The sequence below is a fragment of the Thunnus maccoyii genome, chromosome 10 (assembly GCF_910596095.1).
Source record: "Thunnus maccoyii chromosome 10, fThuMac1.1, whole genome shotgun sequence".
Classification (NCBI taxonomy): domain Eukaryota; kingdom Metazoa; phylum Chordata; class Actinopteri; order Scombriformes; family Scombridae; genus Thunnus; species Thunnus maccoyii.
The window spans coordinates 20,548,756-20,567,933 of record NC_056542.1 but is presented as its reverse complement, the minus strand read 5'-3'; the positions used below and the strand labels follow the sequence as shown (position 1 = coordinate 20,567,933).

Genomic DNA, 19,178 nt, shown 5'->3' with positions numbered 1-19,178 from the left:
TCCCCTCATTATTTCATCATTTGGACCTGTTAAGAGGTCTTTTTTCTGATAAACTCTGGTTGTAACGCTTTTATTGATCACCAAAAACAGTGAGCAGACACCAGAGCAGATATAGGGCAGGTTTACACATACTAAGTGTGTGTGAGTGTGTGTGAGAGAGTGATTCAGAGAAACAGCGACCTCCTGCAGATAAAACAGGAACCACGCAGCCGCCTCATTCCACAACATATCAGCCGCCTGCTGCGTGTTGCCAATGGAAACAGACTCCAAACAACAAACACGGGAAATCCCTCTGAAAGGCCAAAACTGAAGCCATGAGTTCACCTCTGTCCATGCTGAAGAAAACAAGGCGCACCCCGCTGCAGGGCTCTCAGGATGAGCAGTGGTGGGTTACAAAGACTACAGGAGGACTATGACTTTACTGTACAGCTGTGAAAAAAAGGAAACATACACACAGAAAGCTAAATTGTTTTTGACCTACAGGGGCAGAAAGAAAGTACCTTTCAGGAGGAATCTGGTAACAGGTAGGCTGCCAGTTGAATCCTGTAATAAAACTAAAACTTTTCTTTTTAAATATCTATATATATATTCTCCTTCTTTGACTTCCTTTTTCACATTTTTCTTGTGTTTTTTCCCAGAATTTCAAGCAGCGTTGGTTGATAATGATGACTCCTCTGATCCAAATCCTCCTCTGACCTCTCACACTCAGCCCAGTGATGCTGCCTCCACCTCAAAGTCAAAAGTCTCAGCAAAGAAAGGTTTTATCACATTTCTTCACCACGACCGTGTACATTCTTTAAGAATAAAGCACCACTTTCTGATGAGGCACCAGCCCCTTTATAAAGGATTTATAAGTATTATTAATGGTTAATAAATCATCTACTAATGCTTCTAACTTTATAAATCATTTATAAGCCATTTGTAAGCATAATTTCCTTTCTATGCCACCATAACATTTGCTCAAGTCATTAATGACTTATTAAATATAACTGCCAGCGTGATGACTTGTGATGAAAATGTGAGACATTTAACTTTTTATTAATGATTCATAATCATTTATAAGTATATATGAATCAGTATACAGTATATTAATCACTAAACATAAAGGGTTAAATGTTTCACACTTTCTGATAAGCCATTAGGTCTGAAGTCATATTTAACAAGTCATTAGTTAAAATAATTAAGTCTGCAGTTATAAATGTTAATAAATTGTTAATGAATGGATTTTCAGTCCAAGTCTGAAAGGTGTCTTCCTAAAGAATTAGATAAAGCAAATGTTATAGTGGTATAGAAAGGAGGGATTTTCACAACCTGGCAACCCCAATTAATGGCTTATAAATGATTTAATAACCATTAATTGATGTTTATAAACCCTTTATAAAGGGGTTGCCTTTACAGAACTTATCAGAAGGTTGTACCAAGAATATAATGGATGCTGTTACACCATCAGGTGCCCCAGTGAGCGACTTCGAGCTTATGTCTGCCATGATGAAGCGTCTGACCCTGCTGGAGAAAAAAGTGAGGAGCCAAGAGCAGGAGATCGAGCGTAAGGTGAGCTCGCACTTCCTCAAGGTGAACAGCATCTTTGACATCCTCGAAACGTGTCAAACCCCCCAGTTTTTATTTTCTTCTTTCTTCTGAAGAACAAACGGATTTCAGTCTTGGAGGAGAAACTGAGGGCTCTGAAAGAATCAGGTAATCACCTACAACATAATACAGTTTGAATTTCTAGATACAAGGGTTGTATTTTGGCTGAATTGTGCCTGTCTGTGGACATAGGGGGCACCCATGATGTGAGCTGCAGAGATGATCTTCAAAGAAGGTGCCAGCAACTGCAAAATCAAGTGTATGAAATGGAGGTAAGTTGTTTTGATGGGGGAACCCACAGTCCTCCTTTTGTGCAAAAATGTATTTAAAAGTTTATTTGAGGACAATCTGACAGTCAAATAAAGTAGATTACTTTCACATTTACAGTCTTTTTAGTACAAAAATTCCCTCTTTTCCTGCTCAGCCAGTTCAAGGATTATAACAGAAAGAGGGAATTTGGCACCAAAAATGCTGCAAATTTGAAATATATGTAAATAACTTGACTTGATTTGACAAATTTGGACGGCTGAAGCTTCATTTCATCTTCAAATAAACGTTTAAACACATTTTTGCACAAAAGGGATCTCTTAATGGTCAGTATGAACAGGAGGAAAGATAACAGCAAGAAAAACATGTGTCAGTGTTCATTTTGGCACCTGATTGTTGTTTTAGGGCAGACTTGAAAAACTTGTGAACTTCTCCTTTATTGAGACATCTAATTTATGTTTTTATATTGTGATTAGCCCCACCTGAATTTTGCTGTTCTCTCTCCTTGCAGAGCTTTTTAAATGACTACGGTTTGATCTGGGTGGGAGACGGAGAGGCCAGTGACGCAGCTGAGTGTGAGCAGCCAGGTAGTTTCCATCTGCTGTCATCTTTACAGGCCTTGAACTTTACTAAAAACATGTAGCTGGGATACTAAAATGACTCCTTCCTGTTGCAGGCACCTCTGGGGTCAGGACCTTCCACATGAATTTTGACCTCGTCCAGCAGAGGATCAAGGAGCTGAACATCCTTGCAGGGGAGGGAGAGTTTTTCGTACAGTCGACAGCTACGGGTGCACAGCTGGCCAAAAAGGATCCGGTCCAACTAAAGCTTTACAGAAACGGTATCGTCATGTTTGATGGTCCTTTTCGCTCTTATGAGGAGCTCAGCACCCAGGTTAGCTTATTAAAACTGTGCAGGAAATAGTATAACTCCTTAAACTAGGATCTAAATTGGTTGTTCAAATCTTCTCTGTCTTTGCAGCGGTGCATGCAGGATCTGATGGACGGGTATTTTCCGTCTGAGCTGCAAGAAAGATTTCCAGATGGTGTCCCTTTTGAGGTGTGTGTCTGTGCGTTTATGTGTGTCTTTGTGCTAATGATGTGCTAATGAGTAAACGTGCAACTTTTTTTCTTAAGGTTCATGACAAGCGAGATGAGGAATTTATCTTCAGGCTGCCGTGGGATCGTTTTCCTGGTGAAGGGAAAGCTGTCAGCTCTCAATTACCTGGTTTGTCCTGTAAACATCACTCTGTCACTCCCAAAAAATTTAATCTTTGACGGAAATCCTTTATCAACCAATTTCTGGCTCACAGGTAAGTTAAGCATGGTGGTGAAGCCCAGTCGAGTGATTGATATCAGGGTATCAGTGAGGACGACCATGCAGGTAAACAGCAGAGAAGATCCACCTCATTAATTAACTACTCCTGTCTGAACATGTGCTGAACATATAATACACTCGTTGTCTAACAATTCATTTTCCCAGAATCCATCTGATGCTCGGAGCAGCAACTCAGTGATCCTCGTAGACACACCAGCACTGCAGGAAATGAAGGAGAGGTATCCAGAATTATATCGTCCATTATTGTAATCATACAGCCATATTTTATTTAAATACCATTAATCTTCAATAAAAATTCAGATTTAACTTTTTAAATTCAGATAAACCTTTTAATAATTGATTCACCAGTGGGGATACAGACTCATGTTTAAACCTACAAAAACATTTAACATTTTTAGTGAATATTCTGATGTTTTTAAATGATACCAAATAAAGTAAAAATTATGTTAAAATCCTAGAAATTATGTAGTAAATGCTGCTTAACATATTTCCTTTTGAAGTAAAGGTTCATCCTTTAAAAATATTGCATCTGGGATTTAATATTTAATGCAGTGCGAGCATCAAACAGTCCATCCAGACACAAAATATACTGTATGATGATGTCAAACATCATTTTCTAACATTAAAGGATTTAAGAACACGCAACATGATGTGAAGACTGATTAAAATCCTGACTCGACCACAGCGGCTGATTGTCAAGACTGTGGAGATTACTGTACGCACTGGTCTGAAAAATAGGGCAGGTCAACACGGACAGCCAGCGACAGGATCTAGGACTCATATCTGCAGCCTCCTAAAAGAGTCTCAGACCAGTGTTTGATTTATAGGCCATCTGGGTTACCACACATGTAATATGACTGCTATTAATGTAATAATGTATCATGCTACATTATCCTGAGTGGAGTGTTAACATATGTCACTTTATAGACACCAGCTTGTTCTAACAATCAATAAACCTCGTTAGTATCACTTTGACGTCTTTAGATGTGTTCTCGTCACCTGTCACAGGCTGCACACGTTCACCTCTGACCGGCCTACGTCTGCCCGTGATGTCATCACGCTCAAGGTGAGGTCAGAAGACGGGAATCATACTTACGTATTGAAAATGTGCTTCTCGGAAACAATCGGCCACCTGCGGAAATATCTGGACAAACACAGGTGAGCTCACATCCTCACTGAGATATCTTTCTTACTGTTTCTGTCTTTACAGTCATGCAACACTTTTTGTTTGTGATTATTTCTCTATAGAGGAGGTGGTCTCCCTGACTATGACATCATCAGTGCGTATCCAAAGTGCCACTACGATGACGACAGCCAGACGCTCCAGTCGTGTGGACTCACGACTGATGCTACTTTGCTTCTGCGAAAAAAGGCAACATTCAATGTCTCTAAATAAATAAATCTGTAAAAAAAAAAAAAAAAAATACTGTTTGACCTGTGAGGCATTTTGTTCAATCGACATCTTCATGCTGAGTTGAATTTGGAAACAAATTAAAACAAAAGAAAATGTTGAAAATCTTTATTTCTAAAATATGCAAATACAAACAAGGACAAAAGTATGAAAATATAAACATCTTTTCCCTTTTGCAAAACATTTGAGATGTTAAGGCATGCGGAGCCTGACTTTCCAAAGAGAAATCTTGTGCTACTTGAAGTTTAAAGGTCCCATGAAATGTAAAAAAAAGAAAAAAAGAAAAAAAGAAAAGGCTTGTGTGTCCCTGGATGTATTGATCTCTTAAAGTCTGTCACACACACACAAAAAAAGTTAATTGTTGCATATTTTTATATTTAAATTCCTTTTCTCTCCTTGTAAAGTGTCAAGTTTTTAAATGGCTTAGTCTGCACTCAGGGCAAAAATCCATCCGATACAATGTGATCTGTGATTTTGGGGGTGATCCAGCCAACCCCTCCATCATCATCATCACCATCATCATCATCACCACCATTTGGGATTAAAACATGTTAAACCCCCCCTAAACATCCTATTAAATACATCAAACCAAAAGGAGAAGAATCACGATCTTGAACGCCACTTCATGGGACCTTTACACACTGTGGTTGCTCAAACACATTAGCACATTATTACAGAAAACACATGAGGACCCAGAACGCTTTCACACTGAGCTGTCAATACAAACAAAAAAAAAAAAACAAATAAATAATACTGAAGATCAATACTGTTTCTCGGTCATACATTTATCAAACACTTAACCGCTCTGGCGAATGTGAGTCAGCTGTCATCGACCTGAAATGTACAGTATGCTGTGAAGTTATTCGTCTACATAGATCACACAGACTAACGAGTTTTAATTAACTTCATCTATCTACCGGGAACAAAACACTGAAAGGGGAGGGGGGAGGAGGGGCCCTCTGTGATGCGGCCCGAAGTTATCTGCTACATTCAGAGTCAGGGAATGTATTGACTATCCTACTGGTTGACACGCTGGGAGAAAAGGTCATATTGGAAGAGTCAGCTGCAAACAGCCCTTTGTGGTTGGTCTAACATGAAATTAGCATTGTGGTTGCAAACATGACAGAAAAAAGGCACGTGTCGGTGTTTCATTCAGGACAAAAGCGCTCAACAGACGTTCGCAGACTTGCACGACTGCCTCGACCACAGCTTCTTTGGTAATAAAACAGTTGTAGGCCTGGTGGTGTGAGAGCGCTGGTTTGGTATCAAATCCTTCAGTTGTTATATTTCACAGGAGAGTCTGATGTTACAGCGTCCGCCATTTTAAATAATGGCATGTTAGTAACATTTCCTTGTGAGTTCACTTAAAAGCACAGATTAAAATATCTTCAGTTGATTGTCAACCACTTGTTGGATCATTTCCCTCAAGAGGGAAATCAAAGAGTTAAATAAATTATATTTGTGGGACTTCGACACAAATAGTTAACCACTAGACTAGGGAGAAAAAAAAAAAAAAGTATAAGACTGTTTGGTAAATGACAGCATTGTGTCATCATTATTAAAAAAACACACACACACACACAATGCTTAAGGATCAAGTATTAGAGATAAGTTATTTTCTGTTAGCCCTTGGACTGAAATAGATGAACTCACGGGCGAGGGTGGGGGGGGGGTTTCTGAGCTACAGGCAGACTTGAGAGTCAACGTTCAGTCAGTCATTTGGGCTTTCCTCTGTCCTCGTTTTAAGAAAATTAAAAAATCCAGTCCTCTTCCTGACATTCAGCAACTAGGCATGACAGACGAGCCCGTTTTAGATGCTTCTGAGGAGAAACTGGGGCTTACACGCAAATTCCTTCCGTTGTCTGGGTGGCGAGGTTATTGGGTGATGCAGTTTTCTCCCATGTCCTGCGCGTACCGATCCAGTATTACGTTACGTAATTCCTCGACATCTCGACGGAGCTGCTGAGCTTCGACCAGCTTCTTCTGCAGCACCTCTGGACTCATCCAGTCCTCGTCCTGTCCTGCCACTGGTGGAGGGGCTGGAGAAACAAAACATGACGCTGATTCGTGTTGTAAAGTTCTCACCACCCAAACTTTTTACAGCGCTAATCGTTTTCTGAAACTATTTATCACTTTTGTTAGTAGAGAAGAAGAACAAGAAAAGGAGTTTTTTCTCTTACATGTGAGGCCCAGCAGCAGGGAGAGGTTGGGGTCTTGTCCCTGGGCTCTCTGGGTCAGAATGCTGCACAGGGAGCGCAGGTCACTGAGGCAGGACGCGATCTCCACGTGAAGCCTCTGTGTCAGAAGAGCTCCGGCTGGCTGTAAGGCAGAGGAAGCCTGGTTAGTGCTCCTCTGCTCTGGATTGCTTATCTGCTCCTGCAGGGTCAGATTCTGCTCCATCAGTTCTTGGTTCTGGGCTGAAAGCTGGAACACAGCGTTCAGCACCGACATTAGCCAATGGAAGAGTCAGGCTATATAAAAAAATACTCACAGCTGTTGCTCCTCAAATTGAGCAACAGGATACATGTTTTGGGGGATTTGTCCATATCTCACCTCCTTCATGGCTGTGCGGAGCTCTGACACGTTCTGTTCTTTGGCCATCACCTCCTCTCTCAGAGCCTGAGAGCTGCTATCTTCCTGAGATATCTGCTCCTCCAAAGTCTGAAAAGACGATTAATGACGCTCAGATGTAACACAACAGGATCCACACAGCTGTTTACACTCATTGTAAAGAGATAAATACCTGAATCTGGGAGCCAAGCTGTTCCATCATCCGGTGTTGCTTCTCAATAACCTGCAAAGAGAAGACAAGAGTGTCACTTCCTGCTTTGACATAATGCAACAACACAATGAAGTGTTGTTGTGTGAGGTGCAATTTATTAATCTAACTGCACTCAGGATGTGCTTGGATAACAACTGTTAAACTACACAATCCCACAGCTCCAAATTTATACTTTTTTGCCTACAGTCAGTCACAGAGTAAAGTTTCCAAAGCTAAAAAGATGCCTGCTGGTCACTTCTGTTTAATGAACTCCAATTCCTTTCATTTTAATATCAAATTACATCATCTTTCTTCTCCTTGTGTAACCGGAAGTGTTTGCTTTGCAGGTGAAACACACAGCAGCGCAGCAGGCACGGCAAACATTAAAGAATTAAAGACATTAAAAGAGCAGCTGCACTCAAACCAGACTAACCAATATTACTAAGAAAAGAGGAAAAGTGCGCTATACTTTGATAAACAGTTTGCTAATACACACTTTAACCACAATGTACAGTAACCGACTTTCTAGGAAATGAGCACTTCTCTGTAATTAAAACTGAAAACAAACTTCCTCTAAACTCACTGAATCAGATCAAACTTCAAAAGTTGCATTCTAACTGGAGGATGGGTATTGTTGGTTTTATTTTATTTTTACATAAAACATAAAAACATGAATAACAAAAAGACCTTTTTCAGTTTCTGCTGCTCCTCTCTCAAAGCACAGTTCTCTACTCTGAGCTTCTCGATATCAAGGGTTGGCAGTCGGGCTCCATCCTCGAGGCCCTGCTGCACCCGCTGCTGCATGCTGATGAAGACAAATATAATAAACACACAACACACATTACACAGAGTAATTACTGTCTCTGTAAACAGAGTGTAGATAATTACCACACCGACTGAGAATGTGTTGTGGTTTATACAGCCTGTGTGTGTGTGTGTGCATACTCTGTAATGGTGGTCAGCAAGTCTCTCTCCCTGCGTTTCTGCTCCTCCAGCTGTGTGTCCTTTTCCCGTAGCTGTGAGCGCGTCGCCTCTAGACAGACCTCCAACTCTCTTACTTTGTCTTGTAGCTGAGCTGCTTGCTGCTCGGCCTCCAGAAGCTGATGCAAAAAAAACGTCCATGTTTAACACTGATCATGATTTATACACGCTGTCCTAAGTGGAAAACCCCCCCCACTATCCTAACCTGCTTGTTCTGGCTCTGGTAGTCCTCCAAGGTGGGCAGGTCAGCTAGATAACGCTCCAGAGTCTCAATACGCTGCTGGTTCTCTCTCTTCAGCTCCGACTCCTTCTGACACTTCTTCTTAAGGTTGCTGATGTGCTTGTCTCGACTACGGATCTGCACAAATAGGACATTGTGGTAAGTGGGATAATATGCTCCAAATATAACAAGTACTAGGTGTTACACTTTCCTTGTAACAGACTGAGTCTCGAGGTGAGAACATATGACCAACTGTTCCTATAAACACAATCACATGTTAGCCTCAGAGTAAAAGCTTCTTCTTTCTTAATGAAAATAAGTGAACTAGTTAAAGCCAACATGCAAAATCTAACTTACAAATTTTACAGGTTTTAAACATCTTCTATTCATGACAAACATGAACAAAGTGCAGAAATGTTAATGCAGGTTTCAGCCAATAAATGCCACTAAAATAGAAGCAAAGTGAACACTGAAAAGCAGACGTCATTTAAACTGCTCAGTGCAACATCATACGTTAGGAAGACGTGTTAGGCAATCACACACACCCTCTCTTCCTGTTTTTTCATCTCCTCTGCGTGTCTCTCACAGGTCTCTTTCAGGCTGTCGGTTAGTCGGCGTGTCTCGGCCTCAACCGCCCCCAGCCTGTGCTCTGCCTCTGCTTTTTCCAGGGCAACGCAGTCGGTGCGCTCGGCAAACTGCGCCCGCAGGAAGGCGTTCTCCCGCTGAGCTTCCTGTAATGTCATCATGTGATACTGAGGTTTCAATAATGTTCTTCAGGGTAGATTGTTTGCACAGATGATGGTTGTATTAACAAAAGGTTTTCGGTTGTTTTTGCACTAACCTGTAGTCGGAGCATACACATGTCCCCATAAGAGGCCCCTCTGCTCAGGAGGGCTCCATGGACTTGCAGCTCGCTTTCCCTCAGACGCTGCTCCAAGTGGTTCATATGTTGCTTTTGTCTGCACCAAGACCAGAACCACAAAACAGTCAACAATGTGTACAGAAACATAGCCTGCAGAGCCCCCACGGTTGTGAGAAAGATTTATATACATATTTTATCACAAGGTATCAAACATTTTAATGTTATAAAAAAAGGTGACAAAGATCACCAACCCTCCCAACATGAGTCATAAAACTATTATAAAACACTTGCCGCTCAATAATAAGCTCCTTCTCCTTTAGCAGACTCTCACTGGCTTTGACCAGAGCATCCCACTTGCCAGACTCTGTGTGCACAGGCGTCGGGTACAAAGATGGATACTGACCCACTCCAGCACTCATTAACTGAGACAAAGAGACACAAACATGTGACAGTTAAAGCTGCATCATGTAATGGAAATACGCAATGGAGATGACAGATGTGGAGATTTGCAGATGCATAATTTTGACCTTGTTAATACATTAACTGTCTGGAAGGATGAGAGCCGTCCACCTTATCTTAGCACAATATAGATGGTGTATAATACACACAATACAGCTGTTGACAACAACACAAATGTAAACATTAACATACTTTTTGTCCGTGACAAGATAGTTAATTTCAAATGGCCATCACAAAAGAGACACAAAACTTGATGAGTATGAAGTAATGCTCATCTCTTTAGATTAATATGTAATATCATCTCAATGACTGTTTAAAGTCTTTCATCCAACACACACGCTGAAGACACTGGTGTCAGTGTGTTCTGCTGCCCTGAAGAATAAATCTAGCACCATGAATGAAATAATAAATGCTGAACTCAAATCACAAAGAAACAATTTCTTCATACAGTAAAAACTCCATGAGCCCAGTCGTATTTTGCTTTGAATATTCTACCCAGTTTAAGTATCTCAAATATGTAAATAGTTTTAAAAACCAGTGTTTAAGTGATAAAGTGTACATTAATGTGTCAGCACACAGTATGTGGAAAAGGCGACAGTTGCTGTCGAGTGGCAAACACTCAACGGTCAACATCTGCCATCATTCACTCTAATAGGGGGGAAAAAACATTTTTTAAAAATCCTGAAAGTGCTGTTGTGCAGCAGATTTTTACCATTTTGATTTCTTGCAGACTACAAAATGGAAGCAGTGACATGAGAAGCTGTTAATGTTAACAAAGCAAACAATTTTCTGAATTAAACATCCAATAGAATCTACTTTTATGAACCTGACAGACAACATAATATCCTTTGAAGTTCTTGTGATTTTTTTTGGCTGATTGGTTTTGACAAATCCTTTAAAATAGGACAAGACGCCTGTGTGCCTTCAGGCTTTGTTAAGTCAAGTGTAACATTATTTTTCTGATGTTGAGCTATGTGTCAGGAACCTAATTTCTGGCCCTATTTGAATGTCCAAAACCCGCCGACTGTCCCACATGTCTACTCTGACGGCCTTTACTTTGCCAAAGTACTATTTTGTTTTCCTCGCCCTATTCATAGCAGCCATGACGACATTTGTTTTGCCACCCAGCTGTGGTACTGCTTGAAAGGGTGACATCAGTGCCTACCCTACGGCGGTCTAAAAAGAGCTGTGACAGTTATCAAGCCAATTTTAAAAACCCTCGACAGTCCTAGGTTTGTGTTTATTTACAACTAGAGTGGCTGACTTCTTGTTTAAGAATGAAATCTTACCTGCATTTGTTCCACTTGCAGGCGTAAACTCTCCAATTGCTGCTTATGTTGCTGTTGTTGCTGCCAGCTGGAAAGTTCACTACATCTGTCCTGCCGCAGTGGCTCATAACCCTTGGAGCCTGCGTGCTCCCTCAGCAGAGCCTGTGTCTGCAGGCTGAGAGGGCTTGCATAAACGCTGGCCGATCCGGCTCCACCAGGCTGACTAACCCTCTGGCTGGAGGGCTCTGCTATGCCGGAGACTCCTGGCCTAGCTTCAGGCAGAACCTTATAGCTGTGCTCCATGGCTCCCCTGTAGGCCTCAGACACACAGTCTGCGGTGTCTCTAATCCCTGTTTGTAATCGGAGTCTAACATCAGGGCATAACCCCCCCAACAGGGCTGACTGATTTAGCGTGGGTTCCACAGCGGGAGTGTCAAACCTCTGGCCTTCGTCCACTCGTGTGTGATCTGTGGGGAAAAGTGAGTGGTCCAGCCCATTGACGAGGCTTCGGTAGCGGCTCAGGCAGTCTGGTTTTGGCCCCACAGGGTCGCTTCCCACACCAGCCTGAGCATCCAAGTTGGGCGAAGAAGCTGATTTGGAGAGGGAGGAAGACTTGGAGGTGGAGCCGCTCGGAGTTCTAGAGCCAGAGGAAGACCTGTGACCCTCGACTGAGGACTGGGAGTCCTCCTGGACAGACACCTGGGGCTTAGAGGCCGGGGCTCCGGCCGTGGATGGCATGACATGTGCAGTGGGTATAGGAATCTGACTGCGAATGGGTTGGAAAGAGGGGCTGCTGCTGGAACTGCAGAAATCTTCAAAGAGTAAACAAACAAAAGAATAATTAGCAAATATATTATAAGTCTTATTCTCTCACTGTCCAGTATACAGTTGTATGCAAATGTTTGGCCACCTGCTGACAAATAACATATTTTGGTGATTTTTAAATTGAAAATATGTAAACACAGCCTGGAAAACATGGGGGAACATTAAGGCATAGTTACTTTTTACGACAAACATTGAAAAAATAATAAATAATTAAAAATATTATTGTGGCATTTGCAAAGGTTTGGGCACCCTACATAGTCAGTACTTAGCAACACCTCCTCTGGCAGATATCACAGCTTTTTGTAGCCAGATAAATGTCTTTCAATTCTTGTATTTGGGATTTTCTCCCATTCTTCATTGCAAAAAGCTTATAGTTCTGCAATATTGTTGGGCTGTCTTGCATGCTCTTTTAAGATCTACCCACAGATTTTCAGTCATGCTTAAGTCAGGGGACTGTAGCCTTCCCCTGCATTGTGGGCAGAAAATATGTTTTTTTCCATATCCTAGAAAGGCTGAGTTTAAATCTTTTCAATTAAAAAGAAAAAAAAAAATCACCAAAATATGTTATTTGTTAAGGGGTGGCCAAACTTCTGCATACAACTGTACAGACGTACCTCCTTAAATCAGTGCAGAATATCTAGAGCACTACTGCGGGCCATTTCCTCTATTTTCAGTTGGTGATGTAAAGTTGATGCAGCAGGGTTTATGGGTGGCCTACTTTGTTGATGAGGTGTCACCACGGAAAGAATTAACTGTCTCTCACTGACTCGACCGAGGGAATAGGCTTAAATATAGACTTAAGCTAATGTGCAGAATCAAATCTCTGTATTACAACATTAATAAAAAAAAAGGTGTTTTGTTGTACAGTGTTTAATAAAAACTTGTATTGGCTGCCATGTCGCTGTGTGTACATGCAAGACAAGCAGAATTCACTGGAAAATTCAGTAACAATAGAAGTGCTGACTAAAGGGTCTTCCTTTTTACTTGGCCCAAACTCCACACAGAGAAGCATCCTCGGATTACTCAAGTTTACACCCAGTGCACTCTATAAAACATGCATAAAAATGTCCTCACTTGGAAACCTCAGAGATCACATTATGCTCACCACACACTGCAGGAAAAAAAACCAGCAAGACCACTGCAACCAACCAACAGCCATCTCCACAAGTTACATAACTCTGATTTCAACAGCATTACAAACCTGAGAGACCTGTTGAAGTCTGGAAACCAGGCAGTCAGTAGAAGGCAACAAACATGTTATTAGCTGTGGCATTTTTTCTAAAGCTGAACTGGGGTGAGCTGAGCTGCAGAATACTTTAAATCAAAACAGAAGTCCGTCGTCTGCATTTCTGGGCGGCACGGAATCGACCTCTGAAGCTAAGACTGACAGCAGCGCAGCAGCCAGGCCCTGTGCCCAAAAAGCCGTATTGTCCTCGAACAGCCAAACCAGCCTGTACCAAGCTCAGAGCAAACACATACAAACAGGCATACACAGGAAAGGTTAGGGGTATTTATAGCCCACCTCTCAAGTTACAGGGTGATCTGTGGGTGCCGCTTATTTAAGCACCTTGCCTCCTCCCACTGAAACACACATCACACACGTGTACATCCACAGTCAAAGAGTGAATGGCATATTATTATCCCTGCTCAAGTTTAAACCACAACTTCATTAAACAAGAAACTTTTTTTAAAATCACAGCGAAAAATAATAATTAGTATTTAAAAGGCAAGAATATTAAAAAGGAAATGACACCAAGTTTTCAGGAAGATAAAACCTCCATTATAAAAGAGCCCTCCAGGCTCCCTGATTCATGACTTGAACAAGTCTAAACTACTCTGCTAGATGTTTGCTCAACAGACATTCCTGCCTTTCCAAAGTATATCATAAAGACAGTTACGTAAAGCCGTAAAACTGAATATTTTGATTAACACCAAGCAACTTAATTTAAAAAAACTTCTTGTTTTTTTAAAAGAAGTTTGGTATTTCTAAAACCATTTAATTCACATTCTCAGTATGTTACTCAGTGGTATCTACAACAGGTCATTATTGTGGCTAAATTTGGGGTTAATTGTCACGTTGCTAGGCACTGCTGTCAGTTGAAGTGCCAGGAAAAGCTGTCCCAGTGCCAGTAGCGTGCTCAACAGTTGTGACAAAGAAACTGAGGCCGGTAAGAAGCCGTTACATTCATTCCTACATGGAGACGACAGCTACGATAGTAACATATCCAGAGATCACAACTAAATTGAGCTAACATAACAATTAATGAAAATTAGGTATCCAGTAAGGAACTGAACCACCATTTTTGTTTGAATGCAGCTTCAGTCCTCCTAGGAATGTTGTCTTATAAGCCCTGAGCTGAATCGGTGTGTTCAGGGATTGAAAGATAAAGCTTCACACCTCAAGAAGAAGCAAATTCCGTTGTGTGGAGGACGTAAAAGATATGCATCTGCAAAAGGCTGATTTATGGTAGAGATGCATCGATACCGATACTAATATCAGTCCGATACCGACTCAAATAGCTGGATCAGGTATCAGTGACAATGGACCGATCTGGTACAAAGTTAGGACAGCAATGTTTAAGTCAAGCCTGAACTTCTCTGACACAGCTGGTGTCTGCCACTCCATGTCAGCAAACCGATGTATATTTGTGAAGAATGATCCCGGTCTCTTCCACACAGTGAGGCATACAGCTTAATTAAACACTGGTATCAGATTGGTACTCAGTATCAGCCAATACCCAGAGCCCAGGTATCGGTATCTGTATCAGGACTGAAAAAGTCAGATTGGTGCATCCCTAATTTATGGTAAGTCGGTCAACACTTTTAATAAGGGTCGCTCAACAGAAATTAAAGAGTTGCACAACGTTTCCAATGTATGCTTCAGCAAAAGGTTTCAGTCATCTCTATGGTAACCAGACACTATCCTCCAGTTGGCTTGTTTAGTTACATTATATCAATCGGACCATAACTAATTAAACAAGAATGTTACAAGTTATCAAAAGTTACAGACCAAAACATCAATAAGAAACTTTAGTGAAAACTACCATTTCCTTGGCGACGTGGTAACACTACCCAATCACACTGCACAACAAAATATGACAGCGTCCATGACATAACAAAATTCTCCAGGTGCAGGACATGAAAGGAAAGTGTCGAGCGATACTTTTTTCTGTCGAAAATACACTATTTCTGTCGAGCGACACTTATCAAAAGTGTTGAGCGGTCTACTGTAAATCAGCCTCAACACTCCCTTTAAGATTTAGAGACGTTTAGATCTGGATGGTGGGAGGTGAGCAGAGGTTGTTTAATTCCTCGCAGTGATCAGGAAAGCACCAGAACACACATAAATTCATCTGTACATGGTCCTACAAAATGGCTCATATTCCACTGCTGATATGCAACTGGCGCGGATGGTTATGGAAACTACTGACACCCATGAGATCCTTGCCCATACTATTACAGATCCACTACCATGTTTAACAGCTGCCAAAAGACAATATGAGACGAAGGCATCATTAGAGCTGCAAGATGCAAGACAAGTTTTCTCAACTACTAACAGTCAGTGGTTTTTGTTCCTTAGACCCGTTTTATGTCTTTCTGGTTATGAATTGTATCCATGAAAATGAATTCTCAAATGGCAGCCCTGCCACAAATACCACCTTTGTGTAGCACAAACCCTGCAGTCCTGATTCACTACTGATGATTCTGCAGTCATTATTTTGTAATGTCCTGTTACACAAGAGTTCATTCATCTCAACCTCGACATTGAACCTTTCTAATACTGCATTTCTTTTATTCTGAGTACAGAACATACACACATGCACACTCTAACTCACAAAATTCTTTGAATGTGACATTTCACACCACAGGCAAGAGTCCAGTTTCCATCTCACTGTCCAGTCCTGGTATCCCAACATCCAATCCTCCCAATTAGACTAATCACAAGAGCGGCACAGCAGAGCCTTGGGGCATTTTTGACTGGGACTTTAATCTACCTCTGCAAATCTCCCGAGCACCCACAGTGGATCATGAACATTTATTTCACTCTATAAATAGCCCAAGAAACAACATGAACATGAAGAAAACATCTTTCCAGTCTCAGCACAGAAAAGGGGGTTGAGTCTGAGGGCCATGCATAGCTTTTCACCACATTATTCATTATACGACTGTTCTCAACTTTCAAGACGGCTTAAAAACTGATTTAAAAGCACAGTCGTGTTATAAAACGCCGATATCTTGTAAATTGCATGTATGCAGCAGACTGTTATACTTTTTTTTTTTTTTTTTTTTTTTAAATCAGCCACCATTAAAGCACATAACTCAGGCTGTTTGAGTGCAATCTAGAGCTCCGTCACTGACAGACAGACTTCAAAATACTGTTGCATAATACACACTACAGGAAGGAAGAACAACCAAGAGTCACCTTCTGCGCTGTCAGATGCTGAGGTGCCAAGTCCAGTGTCCCCACTGTCCGATGTTCCAGGCCGACGGCCAAAGCGACTTTGGAACTTCTCTGACACAGCTGGTGTCTGCCACTCCATGTCAGCAAACCGAGCTAATGTACATTTGTGAAACAGGACAATGGCAACAGAGGAGTATTATCAACACATGCTGAGCTGACACAGAAATTAATGCATTTTGACGAGCGTGTGTCAACTTACCCGCTGGTTTGGAGTCGATATATCTCTGTGAGGTTTTCATTCCATACAAGACAATGTCACCTGATAGAGATGAGGAGAGAGAGAGAGAAAAAAATCAGACACAACCAGAGGAAAATTTAATGTTTATTTTAAATTACACCAATTTTACAACATCATCACTGGCCAAATTCTTGAAATATCTCACTGTAGGTAAGTTAACTTTGCCTCTCAGTCACTTTAGCAAATAAGTGAAAATCTGAAAAACCTATTCTCAATATTCAGTTGAGAAGGAGACTATTGAAAGTGTCTGTCTGACTTTTATGGCGAATCAGAGACGATGTCCACTGAACAAATTGCTTTGTTTCCTCTCCTGCATATTGAACATTATGACCTGGACGATCTTGGGCGTTGGGCCTGAACAGCTGTTCGTTATTGACTGATTCGCTCACCTATCAAACCCATTTGCCCCTCAACATGCCAGGAACAACCTCGCCAGACTTTTCTTGGTACCAACAAAAATAACAACATGAGCACATGTCGTACCGTTACATAATATGTTACACAAACATTTATATCCCTAAGAGGCTACGGGAAGCTCTACATCATTTGTGGGAAGCAATGATTTCTTCTGGAAAACACGCAGTCCGCAGCCTGGTTGTTACAAACGAGGCTAATCCTTTTCTCTAGCTGGTTAATTCATAAAGGAAATGACTCGCTAACGCAGCTAACTATCAGCTAACCGTGACTAATCGCTAAATTGAATATGTTAAATGTAATAAGACTGACGTTAGGTCAAGCTAGATGCGACAATGCTAGCTATTCGGGTCTGTGCCGTTTTAAAAGCAACGATTTCTCTTTTGTCTCCTCGCAGTTATGCTCATTTTTGTTGCGCTGCACCGTTAACCTTTTTAGCTAATCCACGACAAATCCGTTTCCGTCTAACAAGCCAGCTAACAGCTAACCCAACGTCTTGCTTAGCTAACCTACTCGCGTTAACTTACCGTTAACGTCTTTAAAAAATCAGTGTTAGCTTTCCTGCTGACATTATTATAGCTACACTCGCTGTCGGCGGTAACAAAAAGCTTACCTTTCCTTTCACATTAACATAAAATCTAGTAACAAATCTCGGTGTCAGGCTGCCAACTGACGCTGAATCTGATCCGTCCGCTGCTGCTGCTGTTCCGCTAACTGCTCCTCTGACGGCAGACAACAGACCACAGCACGGGAGGCGCTTGTTTAAACACACAGCGCCGCCCGTCAAACAGCGGCGGCTCCTGAGAGACCGTTTAAAGATAACCTGTCTGCGACGTATACTCGTCTGCAGTAGTCAGAAATTGTAGACTAAAGCGCCAAAAACTAGGACTGCAATATTCTTAAGGCTCTTCATAGCCAATAATACTGCAGGTGCAACAAAAATAAGATGAACGGGTTCAATCTGTCATATGACCAGTCACCACTATAGTAATACAAAACGAACCAACCTATCCAAGATGGGTTGAGATGGCTAGAATAACCTAGAAAATAAGGATTTAAAAAGTTATTTAACAGTTTATTTATATTTAATAGGACTACAACGTAGCAGTTTATAGCAAAAATCAACGTTATTAAATGATATAATATTAAACACAAAATTATTACCCACTGTGCTATGTATATAATCATTGCAAATGGATAATAACTATTTTATCTAGTACTCACTACTCTCATTTTATTATAAACCATAATTACTGCACAATATATAATGATAACCTTTTCTATTTTACTATTCAACTATTTTATTCTATTTTTATTCTATTGTTGTGTGACAGTGCTGTTGTGACACTTAAATTTCCCTGTGGATTAATAAAGTATTTCTTATATTATATAAAATATGTGACATTTTTATTTGTTAAACTGAAGAGCATAGTCTAAATTAGGACATATTCAATTCTATTTTTCAGTAGCTCTACTACAACTATATTATTATTATAATTTAAAAAGTTCTGCTCTTCACTCTAAGTGACCTTGTTGGCTCACACCAAACAGCACAGCTTTGGATGGCAAAGAAGTGAAAATACCACAAATGCTGACATCAGTTTGTTGTAGGAAGTTGGGACATCAACGATGACATGTGTTACACCTAACCTGACAAAAAGGCTACTGCAATTCTTTGCAGCGGTTGAAATACAATTACTTGCAACATCTGTTTCCATTCTGTCTTTCCTTGGTATTATTGCAATGAATGAATAATTTAACATGTTTGGAAAAGGTGCCTGGCATTTTTCTATGGTAAAAAAGCTCTTGTGAATCATCATAACTAGTGTGACAATAGCTTAAGCATGAGCACAGTTTAATAGGAATTACAATAGATGGAAACTCAAAGTTGTCCAAGATGTCTGCCTCAGTTATGCTGAAAAAACTGGAGATGTGTTTGGGTTTAAAGAGCTGAGACAGCAGCTGTAATAAAGAAATGGTGGTCATGTTAGAGATTTATTTTCCTTTTGTTCAGTATGTGACCTGCGATGTTTAAGCTTTTGCATAAAATGCAGCACTTCTCTGACACAACACAGTTTGTCCCAC

The 19,178-nt window shown here is 40.9% G+C and overlaps 2 protein-coding genes across 7 annotated transcripts; one reads left to right on the top strand and one right to left on the bottom strand.

Moving 5' to 3' along the window:
• Positions 1-218: 218 nt before the first annotated feature.
• Positions 219-4,708, top strand: ubxn11 (UBX domain protein 11). Of its 3 annotated transcripts, none has more exons than XM_042423732.1 (14): positions 219-385; positions 484-524; positions 651-758; positions 1,451-1,551; positions 1,644-1,695; positions 1,780-1,859; positions 2,366-2,441; positions 2,531-2,748; positions 2,836-2,913; positions 2,991-3,081; positions 3,167-3,237; positions 3,337-3,410; positions 4,201-4,350; positions 4,441-4,708. In XM_042423732.1, exons 1-14 carry the CDS (start codon positions 315-317, stop codon positions 4,586-4,588), a joined length of 1,359 nt encoding a protein of 452 aa, XP_042279666.1. In that variant the 5' UTR covers positions 219-314; the 3' UTR covers positions 4,589-4,708. The 3 variants fall into 3 exon arrangements, with proteins under 3 accessions (XP_042279666.1, XP_042279665.1, XP_042279664.1); XM_042423731.1 differs by having other exon boundaries at positions 648-758; XM_042423730.1 differs by having other exon boundaries at positions 639-758.
• On the bottom strand, positions 4,697-17,832 carry cep85 (centrosomal protein 85). Of its 4 annotated transcripts, none has more exons than XM_042423727.1 (14): positions 17,707-17,832; positions 16,641-16,700; positions 16,403-16,534; positions 11,176-11,966; positions 9,719-9,849; positions 9,407-9,524; positions 9,111-9,296; positions 8,551-8,703; positions 8,310-8,464; positions 8,052-8,169; positions 7,347-7,397; positions 7,157-7,264; positions 6,784-7,027; positions 4,697-6,642 (listed from the first exon to the last, which is right to left on the bottom strand). In XM_042423727.1, the coding sequence occupies exons 2-14, from the start codon at positions 16,678-16,680 to the stop codon at positions 6,479-6,481; spliced, it is 2,391 nt and encodes a 796-aa protein (XP_042279661.1). In that variant the 5' UTR covers positions 16,681-16,700; positions 17,707-17,832; the 3' UTR covers positions 4,697-6,478. The 4 variants fall into 4 exon arrangements, with proteins under 4 accessions (XP_042279661.1, XP_042279662.1, XP_042279663.1 ...); XM_042423728.1 differs by lacking the exon at positions 17,707-17,832 and adding an exon at positions 17,621-17,641; XM_042423729.1 differs by lacking the exon at positions 17,707-17,832 and adding an exon at positions 17,069-17,576 and having other exon boundaries at positions 6,784-6,922.
• Between the last annotated feature and the right edge of the window lie 1,346 nt (positions 17,833-19,178).

Bases quoted from the DNA above. Each gene is read 5' to 3' on its own strand.
- ubxn11 (XM_042423730.1), top strand. From the start codon at position 315: ATGAGTTCACCTCTGTCCATGCTGAAGAAAACAAGGCGCACCCCGCTG. The intron at 386-483 runs GTGGGTTACAAA...TTTGACCTACAG, and splicing joins GGCTCTCAGGATGAGCAGTG to GGGCAGAAAGAAAGTACCTT. The intron at 1,860-2,365 runs GTAAGTTGTTTT...CTCTCCTTGCAG, and splicing joins ATCAAGTGTATGAAATGGAG to AGCTTTTTAAATGACTACGG.
- cep85 (XM_042423726.1), bottom strand. From the start codon at position 17,147: ATGTTGTTATTTTTGTTGGTACCAAGAAAAGTCTGGCGAGGTTGTTCC. The intron at 8,465-8,550 runs GTTAGGATAGTG...TTTTTGCATCAG, and splicing joins ACCAGAGCCAGAACAAGCAG to CTTCTGGAGGCCGAGCAGCA. The intron at 8,170-8,309 runs GTATGCACACAC...TGTCTTCATCAG, and splicing joins TTGCTGACCACCATTACAGA to CATGCAGCAGCGGGTGCAGC.